At 42.1% G+C, this 24,156-nt stretch overlaps 1 protein-coding gene across 4 annotated transcripts in view; it reads left to right on the forward strand.

The window, feature by feature from the left end:
* cyth1a (cytohesin 1a) overlaps positions 1–24,156 on the forward strand; it is a 35,527-nt gene that overhangs the window by 1,184 nt on the left and 10,187 nt on the right. The window contains exons 1-3 of one of the 4 annotated variants that reach the window (XM_029507720.1): positions 3,636–3,851; positions 21,690–21,772; positions 23,667–23,731. In XM_029507720.1, coding sequence (XP_029363580.1) covers positions 3,770–3,851; positions 21,690–21,772; positions 23,667–23,731 — 230 coding nt within the window. In that variant the 5' untranslated portion in view covers positions 3,636–3,769. Of the gene's footprint in view, positions 1–3,635; positions 3,852–10,383; positions 10,644–21,689; positions 21,773–23,666; positions 23,732–24,156 lie in introns of those variants that run through there. The other 3 variants (XM_029507719.1, XM_029507721.1, XM_029507722.1) reach the window with 3 other exon arrangements.

Below are 24,156 nucleotides of genomic sequence, written 5' to 3' on the forward strand. Positions count from 1 at the left end.
TTCTCAGTCCCAAACCTGGATCATACATATTTGCTTCCTTCATCTGTACTTTCCGATTTGGACGTCAGTGGACAAATATGCATGTTTGCATAGATGTAAGGCACAAGTGAATGGTTATTTGAATGTGCTGAAGCTCAGGAACAGAAGTGACGTTATGACTTCGACTTACTCATTCACATCCACAGGCAGCCAGTGCTGGGAGCTTCAGCACGTTCAAATAACACTCTCACTGTCCCCGACACCTCCTTAGTCAAACTGGCTGCTTGTGGATGTGAATGAGTGTGTCAAATTCATATCGTCACTTCTGTCACTGAGCGCCATGACTGTTCAGGATAATAAAAGTCAGAGGAGGGGAAAGGAAGGATAGCAGTAATCCATAATTTGACAGACTTTGTTTTATTTTGTTGTAGAGTGGACTTATGCAACAAGAAATCTTATATTCATTTGAAGTCTGGCTGCGTTAGAAGTTGATTTGAATGTTTTATAGCTTAGCCATCATGCGGAAGCCTTCTAAAATTCAGGGCAGGAATTGACATAGTTTGTTATTGCCCTCTGCTTCTGTGACGTTGCTAGGCGCTGGTGGCCCAAATCAGATATCTTCGCACTCATTGGGTGTGCCTCTGTTCCAGTGCTCACTTCAAAAGCTTTGATCTGTAGGGAGTCAAAACATCTTTGTTTTATCTTTTTTTTTCTGCTCCTGCACGAGCCACTGTAGCTCAGCTCCTCTTCGCATCACCAAATGATCACCTGCAAAGGAAATGGTGTGTTTGTTGGCGTGGAGCAGCACAACAGCTGGTGCGTGTGGTTGCTGTGGTTTTGGGTGTCATCTCACCTCTCAGCCTGGCCCCTCCTCCATGGCACACTGATTGACATGTCAGAGTTTTGGTTGGCCTTTGTTTTCCTGCTGTGCCCGGTGATGGCTGACCCCATGTGATGATGAGATGGGTTTACTTCAGCACTAAGCTGCTCTCATGTTCAAAGAAAAGTCACTGTCAAAGCAGCAGCAGCAGAATTTCAGTCACGATAAACACATCTTTCTCTCTCGCTTGCTCTCTTTTTTGGTGATTAAAAAATGAAATCTGGCACAAAAAAAAAGAAAAAAAAGAAATTGACATCTGTAATTTCAAGGTCAAATCTGCACTTGTGCTGATTCATCTTCCTGTTCTACTGTGCAATATACAAATCTACAAATAGACATAGATCTAACACAGCACTGACAAACTTAACTCTTCACTGTCATTATTAAATCTACAGCAGTCACAACGGGATGCAGATAATTGGGCAGCGAGTGCTGTAACTTCATCAGGATTCAAAGCTCCTTGCAGCCAGTCTATACTTAGGTTGTCAAGCTTTTCTTTTTGGTGAGTACATTCAGTTGAGCTGAACCAGCAGAGGTGCTTGTTCTGCTCCCACCCCAGCCAGTTGTTAGTCACTGAAGGTGATGCTAACATTAGGCTGCTATGTGGGCGTTCCACCAACACAGATCAGCAAACTCTCTATAGGATTGTGTCAAAATGGGGAAACTCTTTTGTCACAGATGTTAGCTGATTTTCAACTAACTGTTCCGGTTTACTGAACATTCTTCAGGCTGAGGGTTCCCTAATATTAATAATAGTGTTAGTAATATTTGTACATGGGCTTTCTGCTTTTGTTTAACCTACGTGTATTTCACAGCTGAGCCGAGCCCTGCCGTTTGGTAGACTTCTTGAACCAGCTAGCATGTTAAGTGAGCTAAGAATGAAGGTGTTGTTGCATGCAATGCCCACCTGGTGGCATGTATTCATAAGTGCTAAAGGAGACTGTTTATCTGAGCCCAGTTCGAGGCCCAGCCTGGACAGTGTACACAGCTCCACACAGAGGAAATCACATCTCATTCGCTTTTGTTCCTGCGTGAGGCAGATGCTCATTTGGTCTCATACAGCAGGTCTGGTAGCACCAAATGATTTCTGTAATGTGAAACTTTATTGATTTCTATGGGAGAATTATTTCCACAGTAACCACCCTCGCCCTGGAGGCACACATTGCCTGTACTGTACGAGTCTGTACTGAAGCTGTCACTGTAAAAAGCTGAGCTCATACAGGATGACTGCTGTATTCATGTTGCTTTTATAACTATTATGCCATTTCTAGTTAGCAGACAGAAACAAAGTTTCTTTCTTCCATGGGAGACCTATTGTTGAGTATAATTGCTTCTTATGTATGGGCATCTTGAGCACCTATATGCCCTACCCTTAAGGACTGGCCAGGCTTTTCCAAGATATTTAATAGTCTATCCGTCCATCCATCCATCTTCCACCCACCTGTTTACAAGTTTCTGCAGCTTCCCTGTGAGTTGCTGACAGCACACTCAGAGAGGTAGAGTGAGGTGGTGCTGAGCAGTGGGGGAGGAACATGCATACTAAAAATGAGAAGAAAAACATTTGTGCTGACTTCTCAGTGTCCTCTGCTGCTTTTTCTCCCGTGACAGTGCTGCTTCTCTGGGTGATGTGCAGCTGCAGCAATTTAAAGTGGCCAGGACTGACTTTGCAGTTCATGCAGGGGTCACTGTGAGGCACTTGACCCCTCCAGCAATGAACAAGGCGATGATTGCTGCATCAAAGTTGATGTCACAGTCGTGCAAAACCTACGACTGCCAGAACCTTATAGCAGTCAGTTATTGCCACCTAGCCTGCTGCTAACATGCTACCTTTGATGGTGTCACTGATGGGGCGGGGGCTGAAATTGAAAGAAAGAATGAGAGAAATCAATCACTGCTGCTTATGAACACATCTGTGGTAGAAGTGGACCAATGAATTTTTAAAGTATGTATGTGTGCGTATGTGCGTGCTACCTGGCTCCACGACCCCACGACCCCAATAATGTGATTTTCTGCTGGTGAATAGCTGTCAATAGGTGTGAAAATATATAATCAAAACAAATGGCTCACAGTGTTTCACCCAGGAGCAATTCATTTCTTCTACCCCGTTGCCAAGCAACAATGAAATCTTGATTTTATGTAGAATGCCTTTGAAGCAAAAAAGGGATGAGTGACTGGGAGCTAAAAGGAGCAGAGGGAAGAGCTAGGACTGCACCCCACAAAACAGAGCACTGTGCCGCTGATAGTGAAACTTTTCATTTCTCCTGAATTGTTTCTTTAATATGTTTCCCCGCTGATGCATTTTTAATTGTACCATTTACACTTGGTTGCAACAAACCCCACAGAAAACAGGGATTACATTACTGTGATTTATGATTTCATACACAGACTGCCTTTTGTATTTGTGCGTAATGTGTTAGGTCTAAGAATATCTGCTTGTATTAATGTGTAAAGTAGCAAGAGAGTGCAAGTGGAGGAGAGAAAGGGAGAGAGAGCGAGAGAGCAGAGGAGGATAGACGGAGGCTGAGACACTAGCGTCGAAAAGGGGAACAGGGAGAAAGCAGAAGTGATTTCAGCGGCCGAGCAAGTTGCACATTCCAATAAAGGAGGAAGAGATAGTGGGTGAGTTGGATAAACCGGCCTCGGGGAGCGGAGAATTCATCCGAAGGGGAGATAAGGTGAAGCAGAGTGACACATAGCAGGATCTCTCAGTTGGACTCTCTTGGTGGACAAGGGCAGCTGGGAACTCAGGGTGACTGCCAGCAGCCGCGGGGGGTGGGTGGGGGGAGTCTGGGCCTTCACAACTTCCCCTTGTGCTCCATCTGAGTGTCATCGAGGGGCAGCAGCTTTGGACGTTGGCACTGGCAGAAACAGACCTTTACACACAACACGGGGATTATACGCTGGAGCAATATGGGGACAGTGAGTGAACTTTGTGTGTCCAGCCTTCAGACATTCTTGTGTCCAGCTGTGAAGTCATCCCAGCAAACTCCAGGTACAGTAAACTTAAGTCAGGACTTCCCTCTTGGAGTTTCTTACTGTTGGTTTGCTTGCTGTCGTGTCATTTAGCATTCCTGTCACTATATAATACTGATCACTCTGGGTAGAGGTCATCGGACTGTCAAACCTCTTCCTCTTAGATAACCTGTTGGTTGACAATGCCATTGTGTTTTGAACATGCTTGTGCAACCACTGGCACAAACCTACAGCTCAGCCACAGATGCAAACAAACAGTTGGACAGAAATAGCAGCCGCTTCTTTCAGCTTAAGGAGGCTCTCTCATTTAGCACAACTTAAAACCCTGGCCTTGAGCACACACACACACACAGAGTGAAAGGGTGAGTTAATGTGATTACTGGCTGGGGAGCTTTAAACATGTCTCACACACTTCCACAGCCAAACCTATTTGAAATGACCATCGTCACGCTACTGGCAAGAGTGAAACCTCCTGTTCTTTCTCCTCTTCTGATTGTGCACTGCTCTCACCCACTTGCTGCTGTGTCCTTCTATACCTGGGATCACAGTCCTGTGTTTACCGAAGAGCACCTTTTAAACGTGATCACAAACAGATCACAGCACTTCCCAGTTTAATTACAGATGGGGGAAGCAGGCAGGACTGGGGAGAGTGTGTACACATATATATTCATGTGTCCTCATTTGTCCAGGTTTATCTCTTCATTCTGCAGTAATGACAATATGCTCTGTGTGTGTTGTCATTGTTTAGCTGGTTGTTCAGTGTTGTAACTTTATTGCAGTTATATTACAGCATGCAGGTTCCCAGTTGAAGCTTTGACATGACTAAAGCGGCTTCACTGGGTTGCGGTGAATCAGCTGACTGGGTGTGTGGCCGGGGGTAGCAGTGCTGTGTCAGTGATTTCAAAACACCTGAATCAGCATTGGTGTGAAAAGACAGGACTTCAGTTTGATTGTTGAATGTAGTGGAGGGAAAATAATCTGGATTTCTTTCTGGTGACAGGAGAGTTTCACAGATTTCTGTCAAGCAAACCAAAAAAATGATTCATGTCTTGGGCTGAAATGGAGAAAAAACCACAATGGGCAGTTAAATAGTGGTTTGTCATTTGAGTATTCAACATGAAGCAATACATAATTATTATAATTATTTTGCTTTAACTATAATGACACAAATGTTGTGCTGGCAGCCATTACACCCTGGGCCCCTAGTGGTGGGAAGAGGTTGGGCAGTGTACTCTAAGTGTTGGCGTGTTCTGTTTTTAATCATGAATCACACAATGATTCACGTGTGACTCATCTAATGGTCGTCCAGTGAGTTCACATTGTATTAGCAGAAACTATCTCCTCACGGCCGCAACATTACCTGATACTTTCTGTCATGAACCAGTGCCAACAAAGGTAAGGAGTTAAAAAAAAAGAAAAGAAAGGTGGCACCTTATTTCCTTAAAGCCGTCATGTTTCTCTTGGGATAATAATTGCTGTTCCAATCTGCTCCTTTGTATGTAAAAAAAAAAAAAAAGCACATGTTCAGCGTTAAATGTTACAGCAATCACGCTAGCTGTGAGTGTGATTCAACATGCCAAATTAAACACAACACAACACGGCCGGACACTGATGGCGGGAAGACCTGATAGTTATTCAGCTGATTGATATAAATGCAGTTTCATCTCAAGAGTGATGGAGGTGAGGCAGGGTTGTTCTGGGACCCCCATGACATTGAGATTAGTCATTCGGGCTCCGGGGACAGCTGAGGACACATTGATCTGTTTAGGAACACAAAGAAGTCCAACAGCAGCAGTGGCAGTGAGGGGCTGAGAATGTTTGCTAAGTCAGCATGTTGTGAGGGAGGGTGCGGTGCAGTGGAGGCTGATGATGCTGAGCTATTTTGATTTATTTTGAGTATTAAATTCTAATGTTTTTGTTTTGGTTTTTTTTAGGGGGGGTGGGGTCTCAAATAACCCGAAGCTTCTTTGGCAAAAAACTAAACTCAGATTTGAATTTAAAATCTCTGATTTTTATAAATTCTAAAAACTCCAGCCAATAAAAATCTTGATAAAATGTTGTCAGAAGAACAGACATGCTAGCGCAGCTGTTCTTTCCCTGAGACTTCATGTTTTTGCTTATGTGCTTTGTTTTGTTTTTCAGTTCCCTCAGACAAATTGTGCTCTAAGCTCTTTTGTTATACTGTAAATATGTAGACATGTAGAGATGGTGGCCTCCTACTCATCAGCTTCCGTGCCTGGGGACGCACTTCATCTATGAACAGTATAGGGTTTTTTTGCCATTCCTCCAGACTGCTTATTACTCAGTCTTGTGCATTTTAAATGAGACAGATGAGCACTTGCTTCATCAGCCTGTCATCACATGAAGCCGTGAGCGTGTTTGCTTAGGTGACCGTGTCAAGTGCGGGGATAAAAAGAGTGCAAAATGCTGTGAACTTAGCTGGAGGAAGAGTGACTTTACCAGCTGTCTTTCTTCCTTGCATGTTCTCTTTGGATTTAATCCCCTCTGCCTAAAACTGATTTCTCAAAGTCATGACTTCTGACAGTACTGCGTCTGTATGTATAAATGTGCAATTGGAAGAGAGGCCAGCTGTAGCTGCTTTAAAGAAAATTTGCTGGGTGTTCTACTTCTACATCAGAGCTGGCCAAGTATATTTTTTTACTATCTCACACACACATGCACACACATTAGAAAAGTGACATGGAAGCGAAATGTTTTGTTAGGGTGTCAGTGAGGCGGGAAAACAGAGACGATGACATGATCGCACAGCTTGTAGCTTTGACAATTACTGGACATTTGGGCTTATTTAAATAGTAGCTGTGTGTGGCCTGACATAATTTGTAAGTTCAGAGTCATGAGTTATCGTGGGGTTTTTTTCCTTCCAGGTTGAGCTGTAACTATTGCTAATGATCAGCAGGGGTCAGTCATGACGTCTTTTCCCTTGTAGGATCTGAGCTCTTTTTAGAAGAAGTAAGATTTTTAAATTCATAATGTCATTATTCTAACCTCAGAATCTGTTACTGTGTTATCAGAGCACAATAGATAGGAACAGTGCCTTGATCCTGTTTTACAGCCCACTCTTTGTCCCAGGAGAAAGTGTCATCATGAGGCTTCACGTCAATAAATAATTGTTACAGATCATAATCAGGTTAGTCTTCTCTGACAAGAAGGTACAGCAAGGTTACTATGGGCTTTTATTCAGGCTATTTCAGCCGTTGCTGCATCAAAATGAAATATTATATCATATATGCTTCCTCTCAATATTATGTTTCATTACTTCTCCTTATTCTTTGTGCTGATTTGCTATTTAAAGTCAGACAGGCAAAGGCCTGTTTTGTTCCAATTACTGAGTAGATGGCATCTTATCTAGTGAGCGTCACTTAAAAACACTGTGTACTTCAGAGGCTTTACATGGTATAGTAAAGCGCCTGCTATTTCATATCATGAGCAAGGCTTCTGTCTGTCATGTTCTGTGCTGTTTGTGAGCTACTTTGAGCTTGTGTAGGTTCAGCTGATTAGGAAAGTATTCCTGTCGCTGCTGGAAAGTTGGGAAAAGCTCAGCTCATATTTTCTAGCCCTATTTACATTCCTTCATTTCAGAGCAAATTCTCCAAGGATATGTCCTTAAGACATAACAGGATAAATGGTAGACGTAACAGCATTTCACAAAATGGTCCCATGGTTCCAGGGCTTGGATAAAAATGAAAGTTGTTGATGCCTGTTTTTGTTAAATTCGGGGCCATGAATTAATAGTGCTCACCAGTAGTGATGGGAAGTTCAGATCTTTTTACTGACTCTGGTCTTTTAATCTCGTTCAGTAAAATGAACAAATCTTTTTTCAAGTAATTCGTTCATTGGAATCAGCGTGGCGCTGAAGCTGTCATTTGAGTAATGACCGAAAAAGCACCGAAGAGCAAGATGGTTTGCTTCACTTGGCATATAATCTACAAGTTTTCTTTTGTTAAACTATTGAGCGCCCTTTTGGGCCAAAGCCTACTGAAGTTGAAATGACAGTTTACTTAATTTCATTACTTCATTACTTCATAGGAGAGCGCTCCGCCTATCATTAAAAAACTCTCATTCTATGATGGCTGTTCACTTTAGCCCAGCTGGTCACCGAAGACCCGTAGTGTATGAATTTGTTCCAACGGACCGGCAAATTCAACATCCATCCCTTAGCTACATAGTTAACTTTCATGCTAATGAAAAATACAGATGGAGGTTGCTGATCTACCAGTTTTCTGCCATGTGTGTAGTGAACATGTCTCAGTTAATTGGTTAAATTGGACTAAGACTAGACTAGACCCCCCCCAGAGACTGGAAACTCCAATGAACGACTTCACTTTTCACCAACTCACTGGCACGAATCATGAGCTGCATCTGTTAACATGCATGAATCAACTTCTTCTTACACTGCAGTCCAGTATGACGTTCATTCGATATTTGCATAACCATTAATATATACATGACTTCTACGTTTTTTGTACGAATCAGGAAGTTGGAGGCAACAAAAACTTCATGTGCTGATATCAACCCATGATCTTGTTTTAAAGGTCAAACTGTTTTCTGGTTTCACTTGTTTGAGGTTCTTTCACACATATTTGCAGCAGTGCTTAGGGGAACACATGAATTCATAACAATGAATTGAAACTTTGTGTGTACAGCCTTCACTTTACAAAGGATGTATTGTCAGTTGAGAGTTTGGGCTGCACAAATGAGCCATTCATGTCTCACAGCTTGAAGATGAGCCACTTAAAATGAAGTGGCCATGCAGACTGGAGGGCTTTTCAAAGATGAATTAATGATTGTACACTCTGAGCTAATATGGTCCTCAAAGAAGGTGCGAATCCCAGGACTTTGTCTTGATCGCTGTCCGAGAGGCACGATTAAATACATCCAGTCATTCGGTCTTGTGCACATTCTTTGTCCCAGTCCATCAGACAGGATTGAAGTGAGAAAGAGACAAACAAAGAGGAACAGTTTCCTCCCTCTACCTGGCCTCTTTCACTGGCTGCAAGTACAGCATTCCACTTGGCACTGCTCCATTTACGGGCGGGAAGGTACAGGCTTGGCCCTGTCCCATGTGACATGAGCACTGTGCAGGTGTTGCAACAAACAGCCAGCTGATTAATTCACTTTTAAGACAGTTCTTCTTTCTGCACTCCCAGTTTTTTTTTTTTTTTTAAAGAAGCAGCCAATAATTCTTTCTGCTGGAACAAAGACACTGATTGGTTAGCTGCACCTTTGATCACAGGCGGGACAAAATGGGAATATACTGTTGATAGGCCAGACAGAAATATGAAAGTAATGAATCCAGAATGATGAGGCTTTCATCTCTGAGGAAACACTGGCAACCAGTTTTCTCGGGGAGGGTTAGGGTTAGGGTGTCATCAAACATAAAACAAGTCGCTCGCTCTCATCAGGCTTTGGTAGAACTGGCACATCCAAACCAAAGTGGAGATCAGACACTTCTGGTTGTATCATCACAGCGTGCTGTCGAATAATGTCAAGTTTAGCTTCGGCATTAAAAAAAATCCCTCACGATTTCCATCGTAACTTCGCTGATGTTCGTGTTCACACTTTCTTTATTCAGCTTCTGTGCTGACAACAGACTCGGGCCCACTGTAACACAGGCTGGAGGATTCAACAGGTGTTTGAGGGCATCAGACACACAGGTGCTTTTGTTATTTTCTAAAAATGTTTTACATTTGTGCTTGTGTGGGAGAACTGCACGTCTGCTTTCGGCGGATGTGGTGAATCAGACGCGCACGATCAGCAGCACTAAACTGCTGTATCTGTGTGTGTCAATCACCCTCCCTTCCCCCACTCAGCCTGTGTGTGTGTGTGTGTGTGTGTGTGACTGACTGAAGGTACAAACGCAGGCAGAGGACGCGTCATCCGGCCCATTTGCTGCACTTTCTGCCGAGCAGCGTCAAAACTCAGACTCTTACCGGATATGAAACGAGCTTTCCTTCAAAATACGTCTTAAATTCAGCGTCATTTTTGGACTTATTTTGCCTGCAGGATAAATGTCAGTGCACCACTGACTTTATTGTATGAAACTCGGGGTGGGCTATGACTTTCGATTAATTGATTGATCACTAACGTAAAAAAATATGGACTAGTTATTGTGATGCTCGTTTCGTCTTTATAAAGGGGGGCATTGCTGTTTCTCGTATACTTAGCGCCACCCAGCGATATCGTGTTCTTACTTATTATGAGAAATTAGGCTTTTACTTTCCATATTTGTGCCTTACATGTGTCCCTTGACGTTTTTTAAACTTTGAGATGAACCGTTAATATAGTTCCTGAATCGTACTGTGGGGATATTCTCCATAATTAAACAAAGCTGAGCAGTTTGGTCTGGTGTGCTTTGTGTGTGCACACCGGGAATGTACACTCACACAGACGAGCATCTCATATCCGCGCAACAGGAAAACTGGTAACCCTCCCCCTTTTAGTTTTATTGTGAAAGTCTCCAGGGGAAGCCCGTTGCGTACGACGCACGCGCGCCTTAACGGAGACCCGCGCGCAGGGAAGCCAGGCTGGTTAAAGTCCTCCTCGGACTCAGACCACTCCTTTGAGCTGTCGACACCGACACCCTTCGCTTACCGAAGAGCCCGTTTGTTCGTTTCGACTGTAAAAGTAACAACAACAACAACAAGTACAACAGCAACAACAACAGCAACAAAGGATCGACACGTTTCATCGGTAGCTGTATTTGTCCGCGAAGCAGCCGAAGTTTGGAGTTGGTGGAAACTTTGTGAACGAGACGCAGGCAGCATGGTGTTAAAGTCGGAAGACGGGATCGGTGAGTGGAAACACACTGCAGTTGGTGTGAGCGTTGTTCGCCGCGTTGTGTTTATTGTGTGTCGTCGTAAAAGGCGTTTATGGGACGTTTATTTCAGTGAACAGTGAACTTTTACACAACACGCTGGCCCGACTGTGGCCTTGTTGACAGTGTTTACTCCGCTGACAGTTGGTGCCTTTGCTGTGTTGTGTTCACGGAGTCACACTTTGTGAATATTTATCAAACCCTGTAGTTTTTATAAACCGACTGAACTTCCTGTGTGTCTTCTCCAAAAACAAGATTGCAAAAAAACAAAAAACCCAACCAAACAAACAAAAAACTGCATACGAATATAATAGTATTTTCACATATACAAGTGGATACAATTGAAATCACAACAGAAAATTGAGCTTTATTAAAAGACTAAATACATAGTATGGCTGCTATTTATTTGTATGATACATATTGTATTAACTGTATTCCTTCCTATATAAGTGTCACCATTACATTATAAGAGCTGCTCTCATCTGTATTTATGGGTTGGAATGTTTTTTGTTTTTTGTTTTCAGTGCTGTGTGTGTGTAATTTTTTTTAACCACACTTATAAACAGTTCAGTAATACATGTTTAGCGTAAGTCTTTATGCAGTGGTGTGTGGCTGTTTAATCGGGTTGGTCTCCTAGGGAACATCTTCATTGCCACTTTACAGCATCAGCGACAACAAGTGTGAACCAACAGTTAACTCATCCAGTGTCAGCATAAAGACAACACATCATTTTCCATTTTACACTTCGGTTTTCTTCATTCATTCTGAGTAGTAGTAATTGTTTGGAGGAAAGCTCTGTATTATGAAGCCAATTCCAACACTCGCAATATTGATCCAACGTGTGTTGAAACCTTACATAAGGTTATTGTTGACTGTATTATTGCTTTGCCATAAATACCGCTGGTCAGACAAAAAAGCCTTTGTTTGTGAGCATGATGCTTTGCTCTCTTTGGCTTGGTTAGCCTTGCAGCATTTATTAGCACCCTTAACTTGCGTCACTGTTAATCTTTTGAGAGAACAGTGAATGTCTGGCAGACTGATCCTGTTACGTGTTGCCGGTCCTTTGTGCGGCTGATGGATAGGGAGAACTTAACACACTCTCTCGCCTCAGTGGCCCCCATGTGAGCCTGGATGACACACAGCTGCATTGTTTGTGCAGGCAGAGAGATGAGAGAGAGAGAGGGGCATAGCTGGTCCTCTTCGAGTCCATTTGTCTCTGCCACTTAGAGGTGGGTGGTCTTGGAAGTTAAACTATTTGTGACTAATGGTTTCCTAATGAGCGGTGCTGAGAGCTCTAATGGGCCTTTCAGAACAATGCGCCCTGCCTGGCACTAATGTCCCGGTGGTTTGATGATTGCCATCTTCTCCCCATAATTGTATTTTAGACTTCTTTGTGCAGCTTTCCTTGCCACTCAGGCCAGTGTTTGTTCCCTATGCCCACTGCCGTGATGTGGGGGGGGGGGGGGGGGGGGGGGGAAGCATTTATTCAGTACATTTGGATGTTGTTGCTCTAGGTTTCATGTTTGGTAACTTGGTAACACATTAAACTACACTGCTGACATTATCAGTATCACTAATAAATGAAAAGTGCACAAAAAGGAATAGTGTGTTTCAACCAATGCTTCCTGTCAAAGGCACACAAAGTTAAATAATGACTTTGACCATGCCCTATTTTTTTCCTTTTATTTATATATTGTTTTCGGTTGTCAGCATTAATAAACATCTCGGAAGCTAAGAAGCTGTTTTCCATCATAGACTCTACAGTACTAAGAAGTTTAATCAACAGCTCAATAAATGTAGCCATTTCAGAACAATATAAATAAAGTATAATCTATAGCATTTGGATGGCAGTATGAATTTATAAAAGATATAAAAAGTTGTTTATTATTGTCATTATCAACTGGTTTAATAAGTGCTCCTGTCAAGCTAGACCGTAATAGAAAGAGCAAATGTAGAAACTTGAGATAAAACAAGTCATAAATTAGTCAGTAGTTAGTACATTGAATATCTTTAGTTTTGAAGTGTTCAATAATGTGTTAATCTTGAGCAACAGGAACTTAAAAAGCCCCTTCATTACTTTTAGTGCAGTGGACACGATTGGCCTTTAGTCATACAGGCCAGTGTGTTTAGATCAGCTGGTCCTTAAATGCATGAAACAACTGTGGCAGCAGTTTCGTCAGTCAAACATGCAGCTTTTTTTTTTTTTATCTCAACAAATCCAAATTTTACCATATCTTAGCTCTACGTTTCTTTCTGCTTTCTCAGTTATGTATTTTTTTCACCTGCAACATAGGTTTCAGTGTCTCTCAGGTTCATCTGCAGCAAGTATCGACTTGCCTGGTTCATACGAGCCAAAACTGTGATCAGTCTGAACTCCTGAAAATTTTTAATTGGCAGCAAATGGGAGCTCTACAGTGAAAGCATTATCAAGGATTGTGGTGATTTGACTTTCAAATGAAAGCAGCTCAGGTGGTGGTTAGGGTGTGGTTATGCTCCATAATAGCTTGTGTAGAAAGCTCAGCATTATTTGTGAACAAGTTGTTTGGGCTGTAAAAAGTGATGTTAAAGTGAGACCATAATATTACATGGTTTGGCCCTTACGTCGACCAGGAGACATTTATCAGATCTAGGATCGATTTTAAAATGACAGGGGATCATTACAATGTATCTGTCCGTTTGTTGTCTTTCAACAAAAGCAGCACAGCAAAGAATGTATTGGATTATGAGAAAGATCTGGCGCTATAGAAACTTAGGTAAGCAATTGAGTTGAATAGCTGCTTTGTCTGGGCAGCATTTTGCTGCCTCTGTTTTTTTTCGGCACCTTTGAAACCATGTTATGATATCAGTGGAAGGATTACAGCTAGACAGAATTCATTTTTTTTGTTTCTTTTCTCACAGGATGGGCGGGTTTAGCCACAGCTTTCACTCCTACATTAATCTATCTACCAGCTCACAAACAGGAAGCTGAGACGTTGACAATATGCCTGACAGGAAGTGGCATCCCACGATTTGTGTGTGGGTGAAAATGCTTTCCTACACAAATAGAGAACATAAAAATGAAGATGTCAAGAGAAATGGGGATAAAAACTGGAAAAGGAGACGATTTAGGGCTCCTCCAGCTCCCCCATCATGTTTTCTCTGGATTTGTATGTGTTTTATGGCGAGAGAGGATGTTGACAGTAGGACAAGTCTGATAAGAATCAAGGCCAATAGCATCAGAGGACAAAAGTGTGCATTGTGGGTAGAAATAGCAGTTCCGCTTTTGTGGAAAGACAACAAGTAGCCTCCACATTGGCCTATAAAAACAATTGATGTTGATAAATGCCTAGAAAATAGAGTGAAGATTACTAAAGAAAGCTGACCTTTTTATTGATATAATGATGGATCATATGTGTCTGTGCAGCTGCAGGATGTTTATGCTGTGGAGCTGCCTGTATGTTTGCTTTACAGGCAGTGTGCATGGTGGTAGAACTGGCTATACATTCTTTGGCCTCATTTCCCACCACGTCACGCCACGGCCTGTGATCCCAGCATTCCTACACAGCAGCTTTGACACTGCTGGCAGGCTGAGTTTAGGCCCTTTCTGCAATGCTATTGTGTTCCTGGGGTGAGACAGGGTCATTTCTATTTGAGCAGCCTTCCCGTCTGCCCTCGGGAACTCTGTAGGGTGACCCTCCTCCAATCATGCTAATGCAACATGGCTAAATACGTAATGATGCAAACTGGGCAATGGGGCAAGAGATGGCTTTCTAAAGTTTTCAAAAATTATGTTTAATGTTGTGAAATTAGTGTTGCTTTATGTGCTCTATCTTTAAATGTAGCATTTCTTAAAAAATACCAAAAAGACTGTAAGTGATGGCACTAACAGGTTATTCTGGTCTTTTTCTCAAAGCACAATTCTTTCTGTTTGTTTTACCATTTTGTGATATGTTGGCCCAGAGACATTTTTGTGATTTTAGGTTTTTATCTTCACAGTTACATGTCTGTGTCAGCAGATAGGTATATTTCCACAGGAATCTCCCCTCTAATACAGAATATTAATCATCATGTATCATGTCCACTCCACAAGCACATAGATCCCATGTTGAGACTAGTCAGAGGAAACTCTGTCACTGTGGGACTGCAGGGTGCAGCCAGCACAGCAGAGGGCTCCAGGTTGACTCATCAACAGCCCAGTCTCCTCTCTGCTGCAGACATACCTGAGGGAAGTGAACGATCATGCTGTAAAAACGCACCACATCAGACATGACAAGGAGGAGTGCTAGAATCTTGCGCAATATTTTGTATTTATTTTATATTTTATACTTCTGAACTAGTTTTTTAATGTTTTTTTAATATGTTAATTCTGGACTAACTGAAGATGGTTTTATTTATTATCAGCTAAATGTGACATGTGAATAAAGGTTATTTGAAAATGACCAATTTTTCCACATAAGATCATCTTTATGATGTCTTTTGGCTCTAGGACACATGATGTAGCGACTTGCCCACTAAAAGCTGTGTGTATATATTTTTAAGTGGGGGTTAGAATTTGGTGTTTAAATGAGTCAAGTACTAAAAAAATTAAGTCCAGATTTTTGTTTCCAGTCGTTCAGTTGGGTATTTTTCATCACAAGATATTTACTTAGGAAAACCTCTGAAAATGGTAACGTATTTCATCGTGTGTTTTGGCAGACAGAATTATATGTGCTGTGTGTGTGTGCGTGTGTGTGTCTGTCAGGAGGCGGCAGAGAGGGGGATGTCCACAGGGTGGAGCCTCGATGGTAATAGTAGTGACAGCTAAACAGAAAGAGAGAGTAGTGAGACAGAGGAGGGAGTGAGGCTACTTTCCCAATTGGACTGGGTCAGTGTCAGTGTGCACAGGCTGATAGCTGATATTCGTCCTCTGTATCTGCCACTGGCAGTATTCCTCTGGCTGACTGGAGAAGTGGGCTCCTTCTCTCTGCTGCTGGACATGTAAAGGTCCATCTCGCTTGCATTAACCAGGGGCTGACAGAAGAAGGGACTGCTTGGTCTTTTTTCAATATTTCCATGAAGATGGATTAGAAAAAGACTGGTAAGATGGTAAATCAACATTTTCGCAGGATTTCTCAGTGAGGTTAGAAGTGGAACTTGTGGACACTTCCATGCTGATTTTGTTTAGTGTTTTTGTGTTACTCTCCCCAAGGCTGTTTGCATGGCTTTTAGTTATTGGTACTTGTTGTCATGTGGGACTTTGATCAATTTTTATTCATTCTGTGTCCACCCCCATTCCCACTCTGACAATATTGAAGATTAAATTAGTTAACCTGGAGATACGGGATAGTGATTGGGAAGATCAGGGTTGAGGGTCAACCAGGAGTGTTCTGACTTGTCTTTCTAAGGTGTCATGTCCTCCTCCATCCTTTCCTGGGTTTACTGCTGTCTGTAAGGGAAAGACTAGCTCCAATGACAAACACTTGACATGATTGAGTGGTGGTGCAGCAGGGCAGTGCCAGGGCAGTATGGAGCTGTCAGCAGAGGTGAAGCCTTACTTATGTGTTTGGAGGGAGTGGTCAAAAGACTTTCTCTTTAGGATCATAAATATGAACAGTTATAGAGCAAATGTTTATCCAGCAGTGGTGGATATATGACCATGGCTGCAAAGGCAGAACCATCAAAGCCATTTTTGATGACTGAATGTTGAGCCTAAACTTGGATATGAAGCCAAAGATGCTTAAGCCATTGGTCCTCGTGGCTGGGGCATGTTGAAGAATGTCCTGAGAGGCTGCTTACAGACACAAAGGGAGAGCTGTGATCGTCCCACTTCCCTTCCCACTGTCTCTGTGTTCTCCTGCCATTCTCTGTCCCACACCTCCCCGGCCAGACACTGGGCTCCTTCTCCTGTTATCTCCCCTCTCTCCGCCCCCCTCCACCCCCTCCTACCCTCAGGCCAGGTCAGGTTTGAAGCTTTGTAGCTTTTTAGTCCTTAAACAGTTGTCCTTTTTGGTCTAGTTTGTTTCTGTTTTTATGTGCAGGACAATTCTGCACTGGAAGGTGAAAGGTGAAGAAGTTCTTGATGTGGGCCCATGATGCCCACATTACCAAATTCCTTCAAAGCCTTTGCTCTGCTTTGTTACAGACCGTTCAGTCAATGGCTGTAAGGGTGTGCATGTGTGTGTGGTTTCATATATATATATGAGTGAGAGTCTCTTCTGCATTTACTGTAGAAATAAGATTCAGTCTCAGATCAGAGATCAATAGAAGAGACAGTGGCATTTTGAATAAACTTTCTTTTTCTAAATAGGCAAACAGCAGTAATTAAACATAACCTTACAGCAATTTTAAAGACCTTGGACTGGCTAGTCTGTTTGTGTGTATGTGTGTGCACATATTTTTCGACCCTTTGTTGCTCACATAATTGATTATTTGTATTTGTGTGTGTTTAGTGCTGAATGTATTAAACCTCATCATGAAACAGACTGCACCTTATTACAGTTGGTGCTCATATTGGTTCAGTCTTGACGTTGATCGATTAGAAATTACAGGGGCCCTAGGGGTATATGTTGTCTTTTAGCAAATTTAAACTATCCATTTAACTATAAGGACAAAGGCTTCACAGCATCAACAGCGGCCTGAAGGTACTTGGGGGTTGGGAGGTTGTGGAGGAGAGCTGGAAGAAATGGATGCTCTTGGTTGAATATTATTGATGAAATTGGCTTGAAAGAGTAAATGGGGTGAGGTGGAGTAGATATGCTAAAGGAACTAGAGGTAGAGGTTAATGAAGTCAGAAGAAAAGTGTGTGAGGGCCAAATTGATGGTGGTTTCCCTTACACAGAAATAGGCTGCAGACACAAAACAGATGAACCAGGTGCTGTGAGAGATTGCCACTGCCAGTGTCATTTGTCTTCAGTCTGTGCACTTTATCAAAATGTAATCATGTACATGCACAGGCACACATGGCTACAGAAATAGATGTGTATCGCTTTACATATTTGCTCAGTCAGCAGATGATGGCAGCATTGTGGTGTATATTCACTGATATCTCCTTCTGCTGCTGTGAAGTTTCAAGTCAAGTAGTTTGGTGTAAAAAGAGCATCTGCCTTGTAAAAGATAATATTATACAACAGATATAGAGACATTACATCCTGCTGCTTATTTCACAATTTAGATCTGTCTTTTTTTAAGTACACCTATGTGTATCTTAACCTCATGACTCTAGGGTTTGAGTTTGGAGGTTATATATGCATATTTATATATATAATTTTTTTGTGTCCTTGTATGCTGAGGAGGTCCCTAAATTGGGTCACATTTGCAAGTGGGCAGGGGGTGGGTATCCTATGAGCACTTTGAATTCTAATTTCCTTATTTTCCAAGGAGAGTTCCTTCATGATCTTTGGGAAATGAGATATCTGCTTTTTCTGCCAGGATGGCAATCATGATGTGTATTTGTGGTCTCTGCCGCTGTGGGAGAGGCAGCTATAATTGGTATCTCCCTCGATGTCACCTTCATAGCGATCTCGGCTGACCCAGCCCTTAGTAGAAACTGCTTTGCCTATCAGTGAACTTCACAGACAAGATAAGGATATACATAGTCAAAGTATTAAACAAGATTTTGTGACTCAAGTTAAGCGTTGCGGTGTGTTTAAAAACCCTTGAATTCTACAGGAAGCAGATGCGTAAAATATAATCCTGACTTTGGTTTTTTAAACTCTATAATTGAACGTGAATAGGCTCAGTGATTTAAGATTTTTTTGAAGACTTTTTACTGAAATCTGGTTTATCTGAATATCACAGTTTGTATAGTCTGATTGGATGGTGATGGAAGTTCAAACAAAAAGCAATTTAATGAACACAGTCACAACAGCAGAAACTCATTGTGGTAACATCAGTGTGTGAATGTTTCCGTACCTGTGTGCATGTGCAGTTGCATATGACTATGTATTCAAGTTTTGTGTAGCTTGAAAGCACGCCTCCACGTGAGTGTGTGTGATTTCCCTTGAATGACCTCTTTTCCAGGCAGCATGAGTCCCTGAAGGAGTGAAGATGTGGGCGGCTGATGTTTCTCTTAAAGCCTGTGGCAATCGCTACATAAAATCTCACCCCAGCCAGATTGCCATAGGGGCCCCTTTAAGAGGCTTCTGAATTCGGCTATAGACAGGCCAGATTAGGAATATTGCACATTCAGATTATAGTAGAGAAAACATCACATTTCCTCTCATATCTTTTGATTTTCAACCTTTTTGGTCATATCACTACATCAACAAGAGAGGGATGCCATATCAGTGTCAGTAAATCTGTCTTCACAGAAACAGGCACTTGTCAATCTTTACCTTATTTACTCTATCGCTCTTGTGTCTTTTTCACTTCCTGTCCCTTTATGATGACAGCCTATTTCCACAGGTTCTGGCGATGCAGAGTTTTGCTGAATAACAGCCAAGCAAGTGCTCTCAGACAGAAGTGAAAGAAGCAGCTCTCAGCAGTTACTTAAGTGGATGGGTTCTCCCCTCATCTGCAGTTTTCTGGAAAATAACACCCACTTTTTGCCCACCTCTGGCACAGTCATGGGTGGGGCCTTCCCCTTCCCAGTTGTGGCCTGGTTTTTTTTTTATTTTTTTTTTAATGTGGAGTCAGGAAGGCAATGACGTGTTTAACTAATTGGTTCCAAGAATAACTCTGATTATGTGGGTGATGTCAGATGACGTATGAGGTGGTACGGTGGTCCGTTGAGTGGAAAACTTGCCCTTTTAATTGTGTGGCCTGGTTGTCATTGTGTGTCTTCCCCACTATTGGATAAAGATATTGACTTTCTTCAAGCTCCTCATTTGTGCTTTTGAAGGAGGCAAGTGAAAAGATGGTTTTTATCTTCAAATAGCTGTTACTCTGTTGAGTTTCTATCCCCTCTTCTCTGCTAAATTTAGTCCTTTTTGTTGCTCTTCTCCCTTGTTAGGTTGTCACTTTGTGGTCCTTTTCTTTACCAATAATGCTGTAGTTGTCTTGTCTTGGTTCCTGCTCACCTGGCTGTGTTGTGTGGCTTCCTACAGCATCCCTTTGTCATCCAACCTGACTCTTTGTTTTGAGCTCTCCCTATTTTCACTCTTGTTTTTACTGTTGCACACACCACCCAACCCTGGATTTGCTCAGCATGGCACTAACCCATCCAGTCGGTTGGGAGACATGGTCAATAAATACAAAAACACCCACACATTCCCAGACCTAGCAGCACTTGTACATTTTTGTACAAGTACTTCTTTTTTTTCTCCATATTTACCTGGTATGAGTCCTTGAGAGGGCTGAGGAAGTGAAAGGAAAAAATGCTCATGGAACGATTTATTTTGTCAGTATTTACTCTGCGCCATCCTCTCAGCTCACCCTTCTGAGGATCTTAACATGGGATGGATGCAGAGATACTGTAGCATGTGAGGTATGATGTGTGAAAGTTCAGCCTTGAATGGACTGCTATGCTCCCCCAGCAGTCTGAAAACAAGAACACTGTAAGGCTCCTGTTTTGGGCTTCCATTGTGTAGTATGCCTGTGTTACATATTAGCAGACATTCCTGGATTATCATGGTCATATGCCTCAGGTTGTTTAGGTTAGCATGTCTGCTATTATTAAAACAAATAGAATCTTTTGCAGTATTTTCTTTCTATGTTAGCTACTACATGCTAGATACCCAGAATGCTCTATATTTGGATTAATTACAGGAAAATTAAAATGAGCTAACCTATTTTTTGAATTGTGTAGGTGTGTTGGTGTTTTGTTTAGTTTTTTTTCCCAATGTGCCATGAAGCTTATTATTTCTGGATGACTAATGGTTATTGAGTATTGTTTGAGATTTTTTTTTATTTTCTTGACCCTTGCAGTTTTTGGATCATTTGTGGTATCAGGACGTTCTGGAGGGAATAATATAAGACCTTGTATTGAAGATTCCTGTGTCTTCAACTTTGATTACTCTATAACCATCACTTTGTTAACTGTTTGCAGACGTTCACAGAGCAAGTTCTGCTTCAACTCGTTCAACTTTTGAACCCTGTTGCTGAAGTAATGATGGGGGGAGCAGAGGTCACAATAAGGGGGCTTGCGCTTGGCCCCTGGGGGAATCAGACAAAGAGCAACCAAGTGACAGAGATGATTTTCAAATGTTGATGCTCAAAGCTTTGATTTGAGCAGCTCATAGCATTGCTTGGGTTCAGGAGGTTTCACTGTCACTTGTGCTAAATATCTGTATGCTGCAGTGTTATAAGATGGTTGGCTTCTCACACCTACTGTAAGCATACTGCTAGTTACTAAAATCATTTCACTGCAGTATCACCATGTGTCCAATTTAGAAATTAGACAAGCTGTCAACTAGTATTACTAGTACCTGTCTTGAAATACTCCACAATCATTTAATGGTCATTATTGTTGCAAGCTGTATCATATTTTGTTTTTAGAAGGGCAAAGAAAGATGATTAAAGACTTGCACAACACTTGCCACTGGTAGACTACACAATGCTGAGCAAGTAATGTCTTATTTATTGTTTACCATGGAAATGAGACAGTGGCTTCTTCTGAAATGAAATGTGAAAATACTTATGAAGCCTGCGCTAAAGTAAAGGAAACACATTCTGGGCTCCTATTATTGTGCTGATGCCAGTGGTGTCCCTTTATCCTCTTGAGTGCAGGTAAGGTTTGTAATCACATGGACACACAAAGACATTGTCCATCAATCAGGACACATTACTTGGCCCTTTGTGCAGACCAAGCTAGTTTTAGCAGCCTGTAGTGTGAGTGACAGGCAGAATGGCAGTGCTTTGAGACCTGTCACACTTGTGCTGCTCTGGCACTGTTACTCAGCACTGCCTGGCTGATCTGAGCTTTTCTTTTGTCACACTAATCCACTCTGATTCCACATTTAACGTTACCTTGCAATATCAGGAAATATTAGAGAACTACAACTATATTTCTACACACTATTTTTACATGGAGATCTTTATTAAGGGATAGACATGAAGAAAAGAATAGAGGTTCCTCATATTTTGACCATTACCATCCTAATCCTTCATTTCCTCTTTCATGCACAGTGCCGGACGACCTCACCCCAGAGGAGCAGCAGGAGCTGGAAAACATCCGCCGGCGCAAGCAGGAGCTGCTGGAAGACATTCAGGTAGGACGGAGATGGATACGAGAGCTCTTGCAGGGTTGTACGTACTGATCTAAAAACACATTAACAGTAAGAGTGTCTCTATCTTGAATAGTTAGATGCATTCTTTTGACCTCTTTATACAAAAATAAACTGTTCCATTTTATGGGTACGATGTGTTTGACCCATCTGTAACATTTTTAAGTTGTTTAAACAAATCATCAGTAATGTGGCTCTTATTGCTCTGACTTTTTGTGAATGTAATTCCTCAGTTTTTATTTACCTTATATGCAGTTTTTACTACCTTTGTATAAATTGAAATGTAGAAAGGCAAAAGTCTTTTTACATTTCACCCCAGTGGGAATGTTGAGTATTTCCTAGTAAGTGTTCACTTCCTTGGAAAACCATTCCTGTTTACCTTTCAACCCTTTGTTCATATCAATGAAAGACCTCTATTCATGTATAGAAGTTGTCTCTGACTGTCCTTATTGGAACATGGTATTCAATAAAGTGTGATTATAAAAATAAAATGAGCAAATGATGCAGCCAGTAGAATAATCCAATGTACTGTCAAGAGAACGCCAGGATTCAAATCAGCTCAGCTCTATTTCCCTAAAGTAGTTTTATTGGTTCCATGTCCATGGCCCATGATGATGTTTTGGCTGAAGCTGATTATTCTAGCTCAGGTCTGTCCTGTTACTCAGTAATCAGCTCCCTAAGCAAATGACATACAGGCTCTCATCCCCTGTCAGACTGCTGGCCTCCAGATGTCCCAGTGGGTGACTTCCGCTGGTCCTGACAAACAAATATTGGCGGTTTGATTTGACACCCTCTCCTTTATGAGCTTGGGCCACCATTGCCACCCTTCCCCCTCCTCTGACCATGAGTGTTGCCCCCATCCTCTCCCTCTCTGTGGTCTGCACACTGGTCCCTCTCCTTCCCTTCCCCAAACACCCACACACAGGTCCAACATGCGAGACTCCTCCCTTCACAACAACCACCCGCTTTCCTGTATGACCATGGCTTTTGTTTGTAGAGACAAGCATCTGAAGAATGTGTTGTAATTGCGCAGGCCTTGAAAACACAGATCTTGGCTTTGTGGTTTGGCTTCTATTGAGTTGGTATCCTGCATGAGAAATTACATTTTCAAACGGGTGACACAACATGGCTGGAGTTCTCAGTGATTGTAACTTTTACTTGAACCGGTGAAGCCTTTTACGATCAATAATAACCAAACTTGGACTGGACTATTCTCATGCTGCAGTCTATTATTCCAGGCTTTCATCAACCTGACATCATCTTCTTCATCCCTCTACCCTCTGCATTAGCTCTACTGCACCAGTCTGGTATCAGGGAGTTTGGCCTCTAAAGCCATTAATCACTAAAAAGCCACACAAAATATAATCCACTTTCATGCTTTCTGACTTCATTTGTATTGAGGTTGCCCCAGACTATTCTTCACCTAATCCAATTCAGAATGAGAAGATTGTTTGGGAGAGCAAACACACGCAAATGCAGACTCTGTTATGTCATATATGGTATATGCCACATTGCCAGTTGCTTTGAGTTTTTAGTTTAAGAGAACTGTGGTGAGCTCAGCTGGCAGGAGTGTGTATTCATCTTACTCAAGACTCATCTTACCAGCAGGCTGAAAACTGGCACTGCTCTCTGTATTGGGCATGTGAGAATACATATGACATAGGGTCACCTGGTTTACAGGCCAATAAAGGTGATTCAGAGATGATGGCCTCTCAGCACTGTTTAATAGACCACTCTTTTATTAACACATACTTGACGTGTTTTGTGTTGGTCACACCATTCCCTGCTTCGTGGTGTGAGGGATATTGTTTGATAAATATAAATCACAAGACTAACCTTTCTGGCTTTGTTTTTTTTTTTTTTTTTTTTCTCTCTACAGCGGTTGAAGGATGAGATAGCAGAAGTGACAAGTGAGATCGAGAACCTGGGTTCTACTGAGGAGAGGTAAGAAAACAGGCCTGACTCCTGTCTCCCCGTTAGACACATTAACCTCTCTGGGTTACCTGAACTGGCTAGTTCTTGATTGCTTTGTATTAACTTAGCAAATGAAGCAGTCAATTATTCATGTGTTATGGCAAAGTTGGTCCATCTCATCACACCAGATACCCTCCCGCATTACTGCTTTTAAGGCAGTTTAAATGTTTCATCAGGCACACACCCCCCACATGATGAGAGGCCTCATTGAATAATGCAGTGGGTGTATAGGCAGAAGCAGACAATGGATGGTCTCAGGGGAGGAAGCACTTGGGTTTGGTCTACTCATGTGGATAGGGATCCCATCAGCCCCCGAATATTTTTAAAGCACTCTTAGTTGCATCTAAAACCCATTACAGCCTAGAGATCCTTCTTGTGATCTAAGTTCCATGTGA

The sequence above is a fragment of the Echeneis naucrates genome, chromosome 8 (genome assembly GCF_900963305.1).
Source record: "Echeneis naucrates chromosome 8, fEcheNa1.1, whole genome shotgun sequence".
NCBI lineage: Eukaryota > Metazoa > Chordata > Actinopteri > Carangiformes > Echeneidae > Echeneis > Echeneis naucrates.